This window comes from Nipponia nippon, unplaced genomic scaffold (assembly GCF_047370975.1).
Source record: "Nipponia nippon isolate SJK-2023a ecotype South Korea unplaced genomic scaffold, ASM4737097v1 scaffold_16, whole genome shotgun sequence".
NCBI classification, from domain to species: Eukaryota; Metazoa; Chordata; class Aves; order Pelecaniformes; family Threskiornithidae; genus Nipponia; species Nipponia nippon.
This window is the reverse complement of record NW_028262332.1, coordinates 7,979,540-7,999,528: the sequence shown is the minus strand read 5'-3', so window position 1 is coordinate 7,999,528 and position 19,989 is coordinate 7,979,540. Positions and strand designations below refer to the sequence as shown.

Genomic DNA, 19,989 nt, shown 5'->3' with positions numbered 1-19,989 from the left:
GCAGAAACTGCATACATCTTTCTGACCATCTGAGATTCAGGAGTCTTGAGAACTGCTGGACCACCAAGATTTCTCTCTTCCTTAGACTGATGTAACCTCAAATGAACTCCTTGGCTTCCATGCAGGATTTATTATTTATTCTGGTATAAAAAAGAAAAGAATCTCTTTTCAAGAGATTACCTTTGCCCATTGCTGAAAATTTGGGCCCACAAACTTCAGCTTTTATCATCTGAGTAGTTCCCTTGGAAATGGGACCCAGTTTGGATGCAGCTGTTATATTAATGGCCTGGAGCTGCACAGCTGTTCCTGCATTGTGTCACCTGGTGTGCGTGTGCCCCACAAGACAGTGGTAAAGAGGAGGAAGAATTTCTAGTCTCCTGTAAATGCACCTCTAAGTAGGACCACTCACTTTAAAATTAAGCAGGTTCGTAAGCGTTTCCAGTATCTGGGCCGTAACAGTACCCAGCAGTGTCTTGCAAGCAGGACTGGAGAATAAATCACCTGGTTGAATCTGCAGGAGGAATGCGAGTCGACAGAAAGAAAATAAATGCCCAGTGTGAAGCCTGGCTAGGACAGCTGACTGAGTCTCCTGTATTTAAAAAAAATGCTGTGAGGTCCCTAATGGGCCAGGCTTTGGCTTTACACTTCAAATGAGAGGAAAGGTGAGTTCTCAGAATGGGGAAGGAAATCAAACTGTGGATTTGGTGTCAGAGGTGGCTTTTGAAGCTGTAAGTGAATTGGATGGTGAGTGTGTCCATCAGTAAGCGTGTCTCTGAGCTTTGACCCCAGCAATGTAGAAAGAAGTTGGAATGATGTAAGATCTTGTGGGAAAGAGCAATGATGTGACCAGAGGGAAGGAAGCTGCAGGAGAGTCGGTTTGATAGGAAAAGTTCCTTGGGATCCTGTTGTTACCCTCTGAGCTTGAGTCACTATGAGAGGAAGGAGCTGTGTCTTTACACAGCTTTAGTTTCAGCTCTTTAGTTTTGGGAGCATGGTCGCTAACGTGGGTGGAAAAAAATGTGTGTAAACATCCAAGCACTTTGTTCCTTTGAATGAGGGTTGAGCAGTGGCTCTGATTCCAGAGAATCTGGAAGTTAAACTGGCGCAGAGACAAGATGTAGAAGTAGCAAAGTAAGCAGAGCACGTCTTTCCAGCCGCTATGTGTACGTTTCAGTCAGTCTCTTTCTCACGCTTGCACAGGCAACCCAATGCAGACACCTTCTGCTCCCTGCCCACGGCACCTAACGTACAATAAAATGTTTGACACCCTGTGGTTTCAAAGTGGAGGTTACAGATCTTGTTGTTTATAGTTGTAAAGCAAATCTACAAGAATCATTAGTGTTACGAGCTGCTTCAACTCTGTTTTGAGTTTCTTTTAGTGGAAAATGTAAGCACATGGTTCCCAGTTGTCTTGGTGCTTCTCAATGCAAGGAAAGAAAAATTATTAAAACAACGGAAATATAATTTAAGGCCTAAATTTTTTCTTTAATCAGTTACTCTGGTTGAGAACCAAGGAGACTCTCAGTGAACTGAAAGTCCACCCTCAGTCGTTTTGATGCTCTATTAGAATTGGAGTGTGTGTTGGGGACTTGTAACGGGGACAAGATTGCGGGTAAAATTGTGTCTCTGTTCCAGTGAAAGCACCAGTTCAGCTGGAGTCGAGATTTTGCAGTAGTTACACTTCTAGGGTTGCTGAGTGAATGTTTGGGGTAAAACCTCATGTATTTCAGGGATAAATTCTTAAGTTGAATTTGTAAATCTCAGTCTTTTTGCTATCCGTTATCAGCCTGTGGCTCGTTACGCGCTGTATTTGAAAAGTAGGAGAAAGAGTAATTTTTTGTCTTTGTTGCTTCAGTGTTTCAGAGATAAAGATGGAGAAGGTATTATCCAGTCTGATGAAAGATGATCGCTTCAAGTTGCACAGACCAGGAAGCAAGGTGAGTTATTCTGCTGATTTGGAATTGCTCTGATTTTCGTTTACCAGTTAAACATCATAAGTATTCCTCCCTTAGCTTCCATCTTTACAATACGAGGGTTGGTATATCCATGATGTCAGGCAGTGCAAATAATTATAGAACTACCTTGTATCACAATTGTCCAATCTTTAAACAGTTGTCCCCAAAAAACAGTTGCTTCTAACTCTTCAGCAAATATTTTTGTAACAGACAGTAAAGGTTTGTGGCTGCAAAAGCTTTGGTTTTTTTTCCCCACAATGTTTCTGTTCTCCTTAGCTTTTCTGTGCAAAAATATGGTTGGAGATCACAAATGACACAAAACTTCCTTGAAGAAGTAAGGAGAATTTATTTGGTGATGTGTTACATAGCTTTTTTTGTTATCTGTATTTACTTGGAGCCTAAAACAGCTCACTGGGTTGACAGGCATGTTTTCATTGACTTCAGCAAGCTTTGGGTCGGCCTTCAAGTTGCTAATTCACAGAATTCAGTCATTTGCAGTTGATGTCTCTCGCATTTCTGCATTCTGGCAAATTAAATCCTCCAACAACCCTCATTTTGAATGGAAGTCAAGAATGTGTCAAGCATGATGCAGCATGCTTTTTTTTCCCCTCTTGTTGCTGTTTTGCCTGCTCGTTCTTTCTGTTATACCATGTATGAGCCTTCTCGTTTCCTGCGGATGACTGTTACAAACTGTGGTGTTCTTGGTAAACATGCTTTTGAAAGATGTTCAGTTTTCCTACATGCGCTATATTTCACGGAAAGCCAGATCTGTGGCTTATATGAGATACAGCTCTAGTTAAAGCTCTTTTCCACCACTGCAGTTTTCACTGAAATCAGCCTGTAATGCCTGTATTTTAAATGTCTGGAACATGCCTAGGATATGACCCCTGAACTCATTGAACAAATATGTAAAAGTTTAGTTGTGCTTTGTTAATGCAGAAATTATTTTAAATAGTTCTTCTGTGTATAAATACTTTCCTTTTCTCCTGAATGCGCTTATAGGCGGGTAACTTTGGGTTTCCTTTGGTGAGTTTTTCAGCAATTACATTTATGCAGAAGTTGCACTTTTAATTTGTTGCTGACACAGGACAGAATATTATCTGTTCTGGGCTTGAGGACAAGTGTTGTTTCATGGAAAGTGGGAAAAAAAGAGAACATGTTTTTTCTAGGAAATTATGATTTGGCTTTTGAAAATGCCTGCTGAATGTTACTGAATGTCAGAGCCCAGTACTTGCGGAGGTTCAAAATCGTTGATCCATTTTGAAAATTCTCACCTAAACATCTCAGTGCCTTTGTACCCTTGCCTTTGGAACAGCGATAAAGAGCTAACGAGCCTGTTTGCTTCCAGGACTGATCAAATTGGTATTTCTACCATGCTTTCAAATTGTAAAATACTCTAAGCATTTAAGCATAGAATATTCTAAATACTCCTCTTTTGTCTTACTCCCTTTCCTTCAAAAAAAAATAAACAACCAAACTACACTGAAAGTAGCTATTACTCTAGTTTTTACTCAGCAGTGCTGCCTGGGCATACCCTGCCATGCCAGGTGCTGTACATGAGGGCAGGTACAGAAGGAGCTGGTTCCTTTCACTTGCAGTCAAAGGTCGGATTGAATTCCCCTCTTCCCTCTGCCATCAAAGTGAATGGGATTTTGCTGTTGACTTCACTGGAACTGAGATGTATCCACACTGGCTGTAGGATGGTCTGAATCTGCTGCAGGAACTTATAAATACAGAACAACCTATTTTTATGTGACTCAGAATCTGAAAGGATTGGGACTCAGAAATAGAGTTTCTCTTTATGGAAAAAAACCCTATACCATTTAACGGGGATGAAATTACAGTAGTTCTGTCAGTATCAAATAGGCTTCTTCAGGAATTACTTGGAAAATATATTAAATGCAATCAAGGACTCATTCTGTTTGTTAGCTTTGTATTTTATTGACATCAGAGGCTCTATAAATGGTCTGCAATGCATTCTCAGAAGCTGCAGGGGCATGTTTCCAAGTTTTCAGGAGGGTTAATCTCTATTAAATTCTATAAGTTTGCCGTAAAGATGGTACAATAAGCTGGGAATGCAATGGGACATTGCATAGGATAGAGAGTGATTGAGGGCTTGTTGTGAGGAGCTGAACCTGATCCGTTTGTGATGTTGCCATTCGAGAGAGTTAAGCTTTGCTTATCAGCTCTCCATGCATTGAGTCATGTATATATTATAGTCGTGCACGCAGGAACCTCATTATAATGCTCTTCGGTTCTCATTGCCTCAACTGAAGTCCATTATAAGTACCACGTTGGAACATGTATTTTTTGGGCTTCTGTGTGCAGCCAGGGAGCAAGCTGAAGTGCCTGTAAAATGTATATTTTATATTTAGGTGTATAAAATATATATGTGGCTATGTCTGGGTGTGTGAATGTTCACTTGCCTACAAAGAGAATAAATTTGATCTTTCAGCTTTTATGGAGGGGGGCAGGGGGACTTGGTGAGTTCTTGAGAAGGTGTGTGGAGGTTAGTAAAAAGTTGTTATTAAAACAAAATCCTTCATTTTGTTTTGAAGTATAATGGAAGCAGGAGATGTTACAGCCTGGGTTTTGGACTTTTTTCTTCCCTTCCCTTTTTTTTTTTTTTACTGTTTTAAGGAAGAACTTTTCTACCTCAGTCTAGTTTTATTGTGTTTCAATCCCTTCTCCCATTAACATATTCTCTCAATGAAATCAGAGGCTTTCAGGACTTATCCCAACCTCTCAAACCTAAAAGCTGCAGTCTTTATAAGCAGAAGTTTCTTTCTTCTGAAAGAGATAAGTATGTCTTTTCCTGGTGTAGTTGGTGGTTAGGGGAGTCCCCCTGATGTCTTGAACTGGTTAAATAACACTATAACTAGGCCCATTTCTTCTTTTAGCTTATCGATATTGTTATTGATCACAGTCATTATGCTGGTGGTTCGGGATCTGCCAGAATAGGCTCTGACTCTAAGCAAACACAGGGTAGAAAAAGTTCTCCTGTCGCACTATTTCTCCATAATGGCAATAATGCTTCTTCCTTAACAGATGTAACAAATTCATCTAGATGGAGAGTAGATCAACCAGGCCTCTGGGGTAGGCTTTTATCTTTTGGGTCTTGGAAAAGTGTGTAAGGTCTCAAATTAATTGTCCTATTCATCCGACCCAGGATACAAGCAGGATTAAAGCTTGCTTGTGTGAGTAGAGCATACAGGATGGCTTCCAGTGCACTTCCAGTAGCACCATTTTATTTGATCTGCCCAGGCGCTCTCATGGTGTTGCAGGTTTTATTTTCACAGTTTGGCTCTGAGTCAGTTTTAAATTTAGATTTTTTTTTTTTTAATTATTATTATTATATATATTTTTTTAGATTAACCTCTCTGGAAGGCAGGAATCAAACACAGCTTGTTTTCATCCCCATTAGGGGGCAATTTTAAAATGAGGTCTGTCTCAAGGGGCTGAAGGGGATAAAAGACAAGGTGGAGATGGGAGGAGGGGAGAAGCTGTTTTCCGAGTACATTATGTTTCCTGCCATTTGGGTTTTTTTCATTTATTTCTCTTGGACTGACCTCACACTTTGGAAATTATGCACCTAGTTTTTTATCCCTCATTTTTGTCTTACTTTTTTTTTTCCCCCAGCACCAGGAAGAAGAGATGCCTCATTTTGAAACCTAAAGGGGGGAATAAGAAAAGTCCTTTGTAATATATTGCCATATTATCACTAAATCCCCTGACAGTTGTGACACAGAAGCAAGTCACCTGTCACTTAAGCTTGAGGTCTCTTTAATTTTCTCCTGGAATTCGCACCAGGCTGTCTTTAATTTGAGGCCTTTATTGGAATTCTGAAACCTTTCTGCCTCCCCGGTGCTCAGATCTATTCTGAGTGCTGTTACAGAATGTATACAATAACCAACAGAGGGATTCAGAGGGGGCTGAAGCACTGTTTATTTAACACTCTGGAGGGATTTTCGTGCTTATTCGGTCCTGGCTACCCGGCTTTCAATATCGCTTTGACAACCGTTATGCCCTTCTCATTAATTTTAAACAGTTAAAACACAGGAAAAAGAGAAAAAGTTTTCATTATTAAAGTGCTTTACTTTTTAATAACAGAGGATTCTGTCCGCCAGGGGAAAGGGCAAACCTCACTAATTTCACATTCATATTAAAAAACGCTGGGAAGGTGACACTTTGTGCTGCCAGGAGGCTTAACAAAAGGAAAGTGATGGGGGCTAGGAGGAGCAGGCGGGGGGAGAAAGTTTTATGTTTCACGTCAATGGAAACTTGTTAGTCACAGCAATGAGTGTCCACTTCGGGGAGGCAGCTCCACTTGTAGTTTATTAAACCTTTACAGAGGCCCCTCGACTGGAGACTCTCAACTGATTAATAGGTGCGCGTTAAGTCAAACTAAAAGGCATCTGTGAAACGGGCTGTGTTGTGAGTCTTTCTCGAGTGGATTGGGAGACAGACAGCAGAGACCAGAAGTCTGGGAGCCTCTTCGTGTGGCCTTAAAATACCCACCGTTGTCTTTGCTGGAGGTGCAGATGGACAGTCAGTCCAGGTGGTGAGTGAGCAGGAACCCTAGTCCCCACGTGTGTTTGCTTCGTTGCAGAATAACCCAGTGACTGGAAGCTGTGGGGTCTTGAGTTCAAAAGAGGGCACTGTGCATGGAATTCAGACGATTCGGGTGCTGTCTCTGGGCAGATTTGCTGTTAGGCTATAGAGTGGCAGATTTGAATCAGCAAAACATTTTGTGTAGGGTGCCAGCAGCATTGCCTGGCTTCCATGATCACCGAGGTTCAGGGCGTCAGTGTGGTATGGTTGCCCTGGACTGGCAGCAGTGCAGAGGTGATGCTCGCAGCTGCGAGGGAAGGAGGGTTATGCAGCATTAGCATGCAAATCTACCAGGCAGGAACAACAGGATTGTTGCCTTGGCACAGGCCTAGTACGGAGTCGTGGGAGCTGGATGTTTGCTTTCAGTCAGCCCTGGTCAGATGAGGAGTTGACCAATATCAAGTTACTGCCCTGGATCTGGCACTCTTAGACTTGGATGCTGGTTCCTGTCTGAGTGGCTTTTGAGAACTGTGGCCCTTTCTTGGGAGAGGTTTGCATCCATGGATGCTTGGCTTTGCACTTTGCTGTCAACTTCCCATCACAAATTCTCTTGTTTTCTTGTCCACTCTTCCTTTCTCTGCCTGGGTACTAGAGAGACAGCCAGCCTCTTCTCTCCTCCCGGTAACAGCTTGCTCCCAGGAATGTTTGCTTTCCATTTCCTGAACTGCATCCTATAGTCTCATCCTGGGAAAGCTTGAGCATGTGCAAAATTGCCCTTTTGATCTAAGGAAGTTTCTTCTGTCATGTCTTTGGTGCAAGGCGCTTGCCTTATTCTAGAGGAACCACGTGATGGCAGTTACCGTTAAGCATGACTTGTTGACAGTGAGAAAACTTCATGTAGGCATCAATAGTGAGAGGTTCACTTAGTTGGCTTTGTTCACAGGTACTGAATTTGGTCCGTTCTCTGCAGCTTGGGGGTGAACGTTGCTCTCCTGCCCCACGAGTGGCAAGAACTGGCCAGGTGTTTTGGGGAATTGCACAGGGGAACTTGCAACATCAGTCTAAAACTGTTAGTGTGGAGTCTGGGGGGAGTTATTCCAAATAACTCTATTGGAAACAAGCGGTGGTATCTGGCCTGTTGAATCTAGGGGGAAAAAAAAAGGGCAACAAAAAAAAAGCGAGGGAAAAAGGTACGTGATAGATGTTAGAAAACACAAAATTAAAACTGATTTGCTCTCCTCACCACACAGCGCTCACTGGCTGCTTTGACTTTAACATCTTTATCTATATTTTTTTTTTCTCTAGTAATATTGAAAGGATTACCTTTGTTGGCCCCTGGGTGGTTACTGTGTGATTTTACTGTTATTAAATCTATTGTAAACTGCTTCATTATTCCTGACTCAAATTCTCTCTTTCCTCTAATCCTCCCACCGCCCTTGTAGAAATCCTGTGGCACGGACCCTCAGGAAGTCCGGGAGCGGGCCACGGTCTTGCAGACAAAATTTGAAAATTACATTCACTCCAGCGAGGGGACTGTCCGGTGGGCAAAGAAAGGTCAGTGCATTTCTTTTCAGTTTATTCCAGAAGGGCTCATATAAGCTGCCAAGGTTTTTCTTCTGGGGGAAAGCTTCGGGGAAAAGGCCTGGAAGAAACATTTTGGGGCCATTGGGCTCTGCAGGGGGTTGAGATGGACCCAGAAGGCTTTGCGATGATATTAAATGTTAATTTCTTGCATTCCCGTATTACGTGCAAATGAGGTTTAATCTTGGCTTTCGATAGGATTCACATCTGAGGGCTCTGACCCAATCGCATGAGCGAAAAGATTATGTGTGTTATGCTGGGAAGGTCATGGGTGACCTGCTTAACCGCATCCTGGAGCAATACCCGTTAGGTGCTTTCAGTTTACACCAGGGACGAATTTGAAGCCTGTAAGACAGGGTGCCTTGGGAGAAACTCTTAACAGGCAAGGATCTTAGATTGGAGGTTGTTGTGTGGGATGGGAGAAAAATGAGAGAGAGGGCAACTACTCAAAAAGGCAGGAACAAGAAAAACTGGGATGGATTTAATAATAATTGTAGCTAGGTGCAAATCTGGGATTTGATCTCCCATCTTTGCCAAGCAGGATGCACAGCAATCGTCACTGAGCAGTACAAGAAACTCTTCCCTGCTGCTTCTCAGTTTGGAAAATCCAGAGGAAGGTGGATTTTGGGGAAAGATTAAAAACTTGCCAGGGATGTGCTAGGAAAAAGAACACTAAGCAGTCACCTGAGAGGAGCCAAAAAGGTGGTGCAATGTAGGCACCCCTCTGCTCTGTACTGTTCTGTTGCCCAGTAAGGCTGACCTGGGTGCACCTGAAAACTGAATAGCTGTTGTAAAGGGAATGCGGGAAGTCAGGCCCCAAAGGTCCTTGACAATTACGTGGAATTTGGTTATTAAATATTGAGACAAGCCCACAAAATGCAAACTCTTTATGCAGGAGACTAAACCGCTCTTGCTCACAATATATAGGACTAGAGCCTTTCCCCTTTTTTTGAGTCTCCTCTTCCCACATGTCTCCCTTCCTGATTGTTTTCTTTTCCACCTCATCTGTCACTTTGATCTGAGTCAAATCCTGCTGTCTAAGCTTGTGCAGAAGTCCTGTTGATTTCAGTTCTGCAGCGATTCCAGTTAGGTTTGGAAGAGAGGGGTCCTGATGACATGAATTTTAATGGTCTACATCATTTCTGTTTACCATTCTATATACCTGCTGTATGCGTGTGCGTAAAAGAGTACCATATGTACTAAACTACATAAATCGCATACTAAGGGGCCCAAAACTAAATGGGGAAATTGGCCTTTGAGCTGTACAATGTAATCGTAGAAACTGGATAAGGGAAGGGTGTTCTCAAGATAGAAGTTAAGTTCAGCATTAAAATTGTTTGCAGTCACGAGAAGCGATTGTTCAAGAGGTCAAAGGTGCTGTTTTTCTCTGGATGTTGTACTAACTTGTTAGGTGATGACATAGCAGAACGACTAGAGCTCGTACTGTAACTACCTGCTTACCCCAAATTATTCTGCGTGCTTTTAGTGACGCATGGCCGTATTGATGGGCGAGGTATTTGAAATCCTACCATTTCACTCTGCTCTGCTCCCCGCCACTGCGTGTCACTGTACTGATTCTCACCCCCGTGCCTCTAACAGTTGCAGTGCTGATTTTTTTTCCCCTCAGGGTTTCGAAATACCTTTCTCCTAACAGTGAAAGCGTTAGAGGCTTGCTACGCAAACGGCTTGCTTGCACCCATTTTCAGCTGCGTTGTGCTACTTGACTGGCGTAATTACTTTTATAGCTGCACTTTTAAGTCCACAGTCTCAAAGCACGTGACTAATATGATCAAATCCTTGATTCTGCATGGATGAGCTTCTTGTTACTCCCCTGAGATTCCTTATACCCCATGCGAACTTCTAACCTGAAATGACTGTGACAGGCAGAACAACTGAATGGCTCTGGTCCCACTTAGGAAACCTCTGTGGTTTCTCTCTGTACAGCATGTGTCACTGTGTGCGCACACACACCCCACACACACACACACTTGTTGCTGGCCTCAGCACTAATAACTTTTTTAGCCACAGACAAGAAGTACAGAAGATAGATCAGGAAATGCTGAAATGTTGTGCATCCCATTTATCGGGTACAGGAGCACTCCACCTCTTTTTCCTCCTCTGCTATCTACATATGCAAATTTTGCACTGCTGAGTGGCTTCCATAAGCCTCCTCTTCCTCCCCTCTGCGCCAGGCATCATGAATAATTAACATGGCAGCTGGCTTTTGCTTTCATGGCAGACAATCAATTGGAAACTGTGCCAGAGATGCATTTGTTTCTCTTTTTCTCCATTTTCTGACCCAGTCAATGTTAATAAGCAGTGTTTTGACTGCAGCCTGCTTTCAAAAGCCGAGTGGCTCCCTGCCCACTCGCCCCTTCTGCCTCTTGGTCCCGTGTTTTCCAAACTCAAATGAAATGGTTCAGTGAAGGTGCTGCCCTTCAAACTTGATTGACTGATCAGCGGTGAGGTGGGTGGGAGGAGGGCTACGGCTGGGCCCTGCTACCTGAAGGATGAATCTCATGAAGTGTGGAGCCCCTCTTGGGAAATGGAGGGCTCTCACCCGAAGGGTTGCATGGTGACGGATACTCTGTTTTGGAGCTGTGGGAACAGGTAGAGCTCAGGAGACTGATCCTTCATGCCACCTTGCCACTGGGGTTACAGAAAGGGTAAGGAAGCAAACCCTGCTTTTCTCCTCCGTGTTTCCCCATTTTTTAGCCAATAGTTGAGCATTTTGTGTCATCCTTTCTGTCCTCAGCACCCCTGTGTGGAGAGGGACAGCAGAGTAACAGGAGCCCACTGCTGTGGCACAGTGCTTGAATCCATGGCGGCTTTGGTGCGTTCTTCCTTCCCGTTCCCACATGCTCCGTACGCTGGCAAAATGCCTCCACCGCTTTATCCAGCTGTGCGGCTGAGGCTGTGCTCGGGGGCCGGCGCTGGGAACTGGCTGCCAGCTGAGAGCATGGTGAACAGGTTATGTCACCTGTCTCACTTTCATATCTCATTACCCTCTTGTCCCCTGTTTAAAAAAACAACAAACCAACCTATCTAACCTCCATCATATGTGCTCTTCTATTTTTTTTTTTCCCCCCTTTGACTTTCCACAATTACATTTCCTATAGAAAAGTGGGGATGCACAGGTGCAAAGGACCGTTCTAAATCCACTCTCTTACACGAGTGCAAGTCGGAATCCCCCCCAGGCCGGTATATATTGCCTTGGACTCATGTTGGTGTGGCAAAAACTGTAACAGCTCAGGCACTTTGCTCCTGTGGCCTTAAGCTGAGGTAACCTTTATGTGAAGTATGGCCTGACCAGCACTGTTACCAGTCTTTTTGAGTTGTTTTCATAAAGCTTTATCTCTTTGATCACAAAATTATAGAAGAATTTCAACTTTAAAAAAGAAAAAAAAGCTTTTAATATCTGGCCACTATAATTGCACATAAAAGCTGGAAAACATGACTCTGGCAACACTGAGAAGTCTAAAGACCTGATAGATAGTAAAGATTTAAAAAAAGAATCTCGCCCACAAAGTTCTTCATTTAAATCTCATGGGTGCTGTAATGAACGTTAGCAGCTCTGAGCTCTTCGGCGGTGAGACAGTTGCATGAGGTGAGGTTTCGACCTGCTGGTGCGGCAGGGCTGTTAGTTCAGCTTTGGATTAGTGTCTTGCAGCTCTCCCTGGTTTTGCATGCTCTGACTCAGGACTGGATCTGCCAGTTGTCTGTCAGGACTTTGGGAAGAGGGGGGCCTTGGACACTTTGATTCTCTAACTCTGATCTGGGGAGTTAGTACCAGCAGCCTTTCCTATCTGAAGAACTGTGGGAGGTGAGCTCAGCCTTCATAATAACAGGATCTTTAGTATCAACCATTTCAAATGCTGCGAGAAAGACAGCTATATTAGCTCCAACGGGACCAAATTCAGAGCGGGAGCAAGTTCATATTGTTCCTTTTGAAGAGTTACACCTTCTCATAGCAGGTGAATTTGACCAATAACTTCATTGGAAAAAAAGCAGCAGACTGGGTTTTTGAGAGCATTTGAACTAGTTCATAATCCCTCAGAAGGATGGCTTTCAGATGAGACAGGGTATTTGGAATTTAGCATTCTCTTTTTGGGAAAATACAGGTCTCTCAATGCTCAGATGCCTCTAAAAGAGTAGCATTGTGAAATTGGGAAGAAGGTGCAAAAAACTCAATCTTTTTCTCTCATCGATTGGGAAAAGGAGTTCGCTTTACTCAGTAAACAGAGCTTTGATGGATTCCCTGGGTCCTTCCAGGAGCTGATCTGCTAAAATGACATTTTTATTACTGTTCATAAACTCCAATCTCTGGCTGCTGCCAAGAGATTAGACATAAGCTGTGGGCAAACTTGCTGGTCCGGTGGCTCAACAGGCAAGGGCAGGAGAGGTTAGAGTTTAGAGCTTGCTGCTGTCAGGGGTTGAGAGGGAGATGAAAGCTGTAGGTGGTGGTTGGAGCGAGGGCTGGGGGGACACGGAAGGTTTAGCAAGCAGAGGAGCAGCAGGGGATTGAAGGGAGGCATTTTCTGAGCTGTAGCGTTGCCTTACTAAAAGTCCCTCTATTCCCCATAGCAGAGAGGACAGCCTGGGTGTAGTTAATGTTTCGGGTACATGGAGGAGGAGTGGTAGTGTTCATATTAGTGGATGATCGTCTTTAGAGCAATGAGCCCTGAGGGAAGGGCATTACAGGAATATAAAGATGTGAAGGGAAATTTGCACGCAATTCTATTATTTTTCCCTTTTGAGAAGGTGAGCTCTGTTCTCAGTGTGATGATGAGTCAGGAAATCCATCTGGCTCTCAGATATTTATAAGGGACTAGCTAGTAACTGGTGAAAAATGCATGGACGACTGGGACTGTAATATCAGAGGAGACTTCCTATGCCACCTCCATGCTTCTCCTTCCCTCTCTTCATCCCTGTATCTCTATTCCCTCTCTCCCCTTATCTGCTACCATTTGATGTCAATGACTCTTCTTGAGAGATGTGCTACAGACATCACCCTGTCTGGCAGAGGGGGCATCCTTGCAAGAGGCAAACCTAATGCAACTTAATGTAGCTTTGTTTCAGTTCCCAACGCTTCTCCACCACCTACCTTCTCCTTTCGGGATTGTACTAGTACTGTACAACCTTCACAGATTTTTAACATACCAACCTTTTCTACCAGCTGCTGACCAGAAGGTGTCCCAAAGGACAAGACCAATGTCCTTTCAGCTGGAACAGCTGAATCTTTAAGTATATATATATAAATAAAAATGCAGTAGCAAACAGAACTAACTTTTTTTTTCCCCTCTCCCTCAGCATTGCAGTCTTTCCTTTGTGCCTATACCACATATCCCAGGAACCTCAAGCACATCTTCCACATCAAATCTCTCCATCTGGGTCACGTGGCCAAGAGCTTTGGCCTGAGAGATGCCCCTCAGAACCTGACTGCTCTTCCAACTGCAGGCTCAAAGAAGAAAACCAAACCAAGACCAAAAAGGTAGGCCAATCTGATGTTCCTGAGCCGAGGAACACCCCACGACAAGCTATGGTGTGCTTTGCTCCTCAAGGTTGTTGTGCTTGCTCCAGGAATCATAGAATCAGAGAACAGTTTGGGTTGGAAGGAACCTTCAAAGATCATCAAGTCCAACCCCCCCTGCCATGGGCAGGTCACGTGTGATTGTTCCTGAGAGGCTAAATCATCTTGAGCCATTGGCTTAGGTTGCACTGCTGTCTGAGCTGTTGTTTCATTCCCTTTTTCTAATGGCTTTCGAAGGCCTAAAAATTACATTCATTAAACCAACTTGGTTGAACATTTAAGTGGGAATTCAGTTTAAAAAAAAACAAAAAAAACAACAAAACAAAAACAAGCAGCTCGCTTTGTAGCTTCTGATAAAGATGCTCTTTTTTTGAAGGAAGCTGCTAAGTGTGGAGATGCACCTACATAGACTAGCCTGGGTTTTTCTGCAGCTTTTCCATTTTCTGAGCACTTGGAAAACACCATCTTCTATGAGCCTTATGAGCAGAAGCAGCCTAAATTTTATTTATTTATACTTCACTCGAGAGCTACCTTGAAGGATGAGGAAGGGTACAGGCAGTGTTCCAGAACGAAGCACGAGACTTCCCCAGTATTGGAGTGGTTCTCTTTCTTGTGCAGATCTTGGTTGCTAGAACTCCAGCAGCAGTCCTGTTGTCGTGGCCAAGCACCTCCATAGTAGAAGCTGCCAGATTTTTTCCATTCTCATCCCCACTTCCAGTCGCATGGTCCTGCAGAGAGCTATGATCCCTGGCTCAGCATCAACTGCAGCAGCAGCTCTTTGTCCTCATCCCTGTCGAGGTAAAGGCTCTCACAGATACAGCTGTGCTCATAAGTACTCGCTGTTGGTGTAGGGCGTGGGATGATAAAAGAATCAAGGAAATAGCAGAGAAACGAATATTTTCACTTCTCAAATTTGAAGTTGACTGTCCTGCGCCTTATGAGCAAGGCTCTATGAGTGCTGATTTATCTCACAAGATAGTCTCTTCCTTTCTGGCCTCGACAAATACCACTGCATCAGGAGCAAAGTATGTGTCTTACTGTCTTTAAAGGCCTTCTGTGGCCTCCTCTGGCCTTTTTTATCACCTTTTCTACACTAGACAGGCAGTCTTTTGTGGGCTTTCTCCTGCGGTTCCACCAGCAGTTTCCTGGCTGTCAGATTTGCCACGGGGCCAATTGTGTCCGTCCTTAGAATGGTCAGCTGCAGCTTGGGCTACTTATTCTTCTCCCTAAGAAGACATTAGCTTAGTACCTGAAGGAAAGGGGAGGACTGCAGTGTATTTTTTTAGTTTTAGATTTAAGTAGATTTAAGTAGTTCTGGCAAAAGCATTTCTGCAGAATTATGTGGGATGTCTCCCAGGAAGAGTCTGTAGCAAACCTAGAGTTAGAGCTCTACCCCCTTTGGTGTGTGAACAAGGCTCTTCCTGGGTATTCCTTTCCTGTGTAAGGAATTTGAGACTCCCTGATGCTCCTGGAGGAGCAGAGCCCTGAATCCTCTTCTCTGCTTGAAATGGAGCTGAAGGCGCTCAATACATGCAATCCAAGCTACTTTGAGTTGGTTCCCCAGGACAGATAATCCTCCCTTTTGAGATTACAATGTTAAGGGCTCGCTGTCTTCCGTAGCTCAATGGCAGGATACAAACCTCTGGCTTGCCAGTAAAATCACTGCCATAATTCAAAGGAGGAAAATCTTTTTTCTTTTATCAGTATCAGTTGTGACTTTTTCCCTGTAATCGTTGCTGCAAACTCCATTAGCAAACGTTAGCCGTGCAATTAAAGCACTAATCCACGTAATTGTTCCTGGGCTGGTGACATCTCTTGCACATGTACATGTCTTGGAAAACAAAAAAAAAAAAATGCAAGGGGAAGGGATTTTAAAATAAAAAGTTGGAGACCGCATTGTCCTTCTTAGGGAAGCCACCAGGGACAGGCCACTGATCTGCCTCCTGCTTCAGCTGACCCTCACCAGCAGATGGGCAACAGGATGGGAATGCCCCTGTGAGCAGGGGATTTAACGGAGCTTTATTTCAGGAAGAATAGCCTGATTAGCCGATAAAGAGCATGTAAGATGGTATGGGGTGGGCTTTGATGTCTTGCTGGCCCAGCAGGGTGTCAAGCTATGACTGACAGTAGCGTGTCACAGGATTACTTGGCCTGCAACAATGCCTCTCTCTGTTCCTATGATGTTGCTACTCTGTTAGAGCTACTTTTTCCCTTGTTACGAACCTCTTTTAGATGGCGTTCCTCCTCCCCAAGTCTTCATCCTATTATAGTACAGACAAGCTCAAGATACAGTAGGTAGTTTACGGCCAGGACGCGTGGGGTTGGGGGATGTGGAGGTGTTAGAACAAATGGTCTGAGAGTGATTTGAAAGCTCATTTGCACGTGGATCATATAACTGCAGCTCAGGGAAAGTGGGCAGACTTTGCACAGGTTCATCACAGCTCAAGCTCCAGATTTCAAATCCGGGAGCATCTGGAAAGTTAAGACCCTGCAGAAATAGCCAGAGTTCTGACGTGCAACAATTGTTCTTGCCTGTGAAACTTGTTTCTAATCAACCTCCTCTGTGTGTGTTTAAAAAAAAAAAAAAAAGAGAGAAGATATATTAGTATTTATAGGATAGTTTAGAGAAAGTGAATATAGATTCAACTTCAGTCTCCCCTAGCATAAATTCGAGCTAGTGCTGTTAACTTACAGAGAATTGCTTTGGATTCCACGCTGACAAAGCAGAAAGCAGAATTTAGCCTGCCGTTTCGAAGAGAAATGGTTTTTAATTGTAAAATGCAAGGCTTGAAATTATAACAGCATACTCACAGAGCAATCTTTTTAATTGTATTTCTCACATGATACCATGAGTGTTGGTTGTCGTATTACACATTGTCTCCAAACATCCGATACTTGTTTTTAATCAGTCTGCTCGCTACAGTCTCATCTCTCAGCACCTGGCCAGAGAATAAAGAACAGGCAGTCCAGGTTGAAAGTGGGGTAAAGGCAATCATTAAACGTTTCCTTAAGAGGACAAGGAAAACTTTTCATTTCTTTTGAAGTCTCCTTTTGTGCTTAGCACCTCCTTACAGAGCCTGCTTGGGGAAGGTGAGACAGGGAGACAGAGCAGCCAGGTGTGTGATGGTTCAGTGCTGAAATGTGGATGCAGCCCTCTCCTCCTGAATGTGCATTCATTGTGTAAAACTTCCGTATATTTTTTAAACCTCTCTGTGCAAACCAGCTGTCTCTTAGCTTTAGTCGTTCTTGCAAAACCCAATCTGAAGATGGAAAAATAATTGCTCGTGATTTTTTTTGAAAGCTGAAATGCTGTATTTAGGTAAGAGATGAGCACATGAACCAGATACTGTATATTAAGTTACAGTACATCAGCTTAGTAAGTGTCTGGGCTCTTGCTTTTACTGAAGGGTAGGTTCAAGGAAGCTGATCCCACTTCCATTGGGGGATTAACTGTCTTTCGTTGACTGCAGAGAAGCAGCATGCACAGGAAGTAGCTGACACGCCAGATAGACATGTCTTTTGACTCTTTCACAATGCAGATGCCAAAGTCCTGTTGCCATTCCACCCAGCACCCCTGTGCTACTCAATCTTCTGCATTTTGGATCAGTGGGGTTTTATGGGGTTCTGTGGCGACCGATGGTCTGTTTTCTCCTTTTGAACTCTGGAAGACTGGTGTATGTCCCCAAAGGGTTTCACTGTAATGAGGAGCTGCAACTTAATTTGCCTCATTTGTGAATTCAAGCCATTACAAAGAACGAGATAAATCTTTAAGTTCGATAGATTCTGTGGAACTCATTGCTACAGGATATCTCTGATGCCAGAAATGCTCAGAAAGATTTAATTTACATATGAGTATCAAGTATATTCATAGTTGCTACAGCATGTGCAAAAAGTGAGTATAAAAATTAAGGTGAAAATCACCTCATGCTTCAGAGTTTAAGTCCAACCCTTAACTAAAATGGGATCAAGAAAAGCTGTCCGGGGTGCTTCTGTTTGAGGGGGTTGATTTACATCACTGTTACACCGCCATTGCTCTGGATATGGATATCATCATGCCCTTAAGGTTTTGACGGCAAGATTATTGCACCAATTCATTCTTCAGCATTTAGTGGTCGGATAGAATTAGAGTCCTGCTGGGAAATATACCTCGTAACCCTGCGTGTCCTCCTTTGTACGGCTAGGGCAGCAGTCTCCTTTGGGTGAAGCTAAGAGCGTTTTACCTTCTCTCCTACCTCGTATCCTTGATTCCACTTTTGAACGTCTTGGCGTTGACAATTTTGGAAAGACTGATGCTTCTATTGACAGGGCTTGCGAATCAAGGCTGCAGCTGGGTCTCTCTGCACAGCAATTGTCTAATCATTAGAAGCAGTTTTCCTGCAGTTTTTGCGTGCCATTTACAGCTTTCCTAATATCACTTAATTAGTCAAAATGCAACTTTGGAATTCTGTCCACTGGGAATTTCACTTGGTTTGGGCAGTCTGCTCTAGAAAGCCAGACTGGAGCTCAGATAAGAGTGTGTATTCATGGACTAGAGTGCAAACGGATCCAAAAATTAGAGTAAGAGACATGGCTACTATGAAAGGAAACATCACCATCACTCGTCATGAAGGCAGTTCAGGGACACAGATGAGTCCTGCTTACCACATCATGATGTTATAAAAAAGTCCTGTTACGAAATTAAAGTTTTATAATTGTAAAATCCATCTGATTGTCATCTGCGTGCAGCAATGCTCTTTATTACTGCCCTGTCCCACTGTGGCTGCAGCACAGAGCCTTTGCTCCGTCTTTGAGCAAGCTAACAGGGCTTTTGCACATGGAGCTGGAAAACATTTGTGCTGTTCGATACGCACCAAAAAACGATCAGCTCCCTCTAATTGAAATATATTCTGTCTTTAGGCTGGGAAAGAGCCTGACAGAAGCAGGTTCCCAGCCTCCCAGTGGTGCTCCATAGGGTGAAAACCAAGGGATGGTAGTGAAGCTGTGGGGTTTTGTCTCTCTCTTTGTAGCTGAAATACAGTTGACTTCAGTAGGGGTAAGGTGGGCTTCACTGTTCAGCATGTCTCGGCGTGAAGACTGCTCTGCTCTGCCTATTCTGGAACAGTGCTTGATGCTCGGTCTGACTGGGTAATAATTTTCCTTGATCTTCTCAAGCTAGCATTTGCATCAGCTGATAACAGAGTACCTAGGCCATCTGTTGACTTGTCGAGAGCAGTGTAGGATTGCTGATGAATTTCTTGCCCCCACTCCACAGAAAACAACAGCAGAAAAACCAACCCAAACAGGGTTGTGTTGGCTGCAGATGGTTCATCCAACACTGTAAGTAGAAAAAGCAGGTGTTGCAGCAGCCTTGGCCCAGAGGTAACCCAGCTCTGTTGCTGGCACAGTTTCAAAGAGCTGTTGGAGGTGCTGTCAGGCAGATTGATAGTGCGATCCATGTTGAAATGTTCTCTGATAAATGAAACAGCCTACTCCTGTCTCCTCCAAAGACACACCATGAGTTCTGGGACTGTGCGTCAGAACTTTATACTCCTTCTTCCTCAGCTGGAGCAATTTGGGAGCCTTTGGTTGCTGCAGATGCTGCGAGCTGGTTAAAGGTCACTACACTTGCTGCACTGCATTGCACCAGCATTTCACACAGCGCAAGACAAAGGAACAGACAGCAATGCCAACCAAGTTGAAGGAGACATCTCTAAGAACAAGCTCGCTCACCATTTAGGTAAACAGAGGCATATTCTGAGCCATCAAATGATATCTAAGAAGCCATGCATGTATATGTACCACTACTCTGGAATGTAGGAGTTCTTCGCTTGGAGATCAGCTTGTGATTCAGTTTTCTAATGAAGCAGATGTGTCAATGAAGCACACATATTAGCATTTTGAAATGAAACTGAAAAATGGCGTCAGATACTCATTCCTTTTCTTACCATTGTCACTTGGTCCTTTCACACCTGAATGTTTGAGAGTCTCTACATCCAGGATCATGGTTTGCATATTGTAACAAATTCAATCTGATGAAATCAGCTGGAGAAACTTGATCATTCTTAGGATCTTTTCAGTAATGCTTGGGAGATGAATGGGATGTTATATAGAAACAGAACGGTTTGTGTATGCTTTTCTTACTCTTCTGTTTGTGCCTTGGAGCTGTCCACAGGATCTCAGCTATGTTGAACATCCTCAAAGTTTAGTTCAGTATACTTGTCTTGGTTTTTTTTTGCCGTAGTATAGTCTCTGTTACTCTACCATCTTGTTGCTAGTGATGGTGGAATTCAGCGGATGGTGTCTTCAGAGCTCGCAAAGCCATCGATCGCCCAGGGTGTGTGGAAGCCACAAACTGAGTGTGGTGAAGGTGTGTTGCATGTAAGCGAGGTGGGA

At 43.7% G+C, this 19,989-nt stretch overlaps 1 protein-coding gene across 5 annotated transcripts in view; it reads left to right on the top strand.

The window, feature by feature from the left end:
- The window catches only part of DDX31 (DEAD-box helicase 31), a 50,411-nt gene that overhangs the window by 25,883 nt on the left and 4,539 nt on the right, over positions 1–19,989 (top strand). For 4 of the 5 annotated variants that reach the window (XM_087752632.1, XM_087752631.1, XM_087752633.1 and 1 more), the window contains 3 exons: positions 1,856–1,937; positions 7,949–8,060; positions 13,398–13,578. In XM_087752632.1, coding sequence (XP_087608758.1) covers positions 1,856–1,937; positions 7,949–8,060; positions 13,398–13,578 — 375 coding nt within the window. Of the gene's footprint in view, positions 1–1,855; positions 1,938–7,948; positions 8,061–13,397; positions 13,579–14,235; positions 14,416–19,989 lie in introns of all 5 variants that reach the window. The other variant, XR_015703642.1, reaches the window with a different exon arrangement.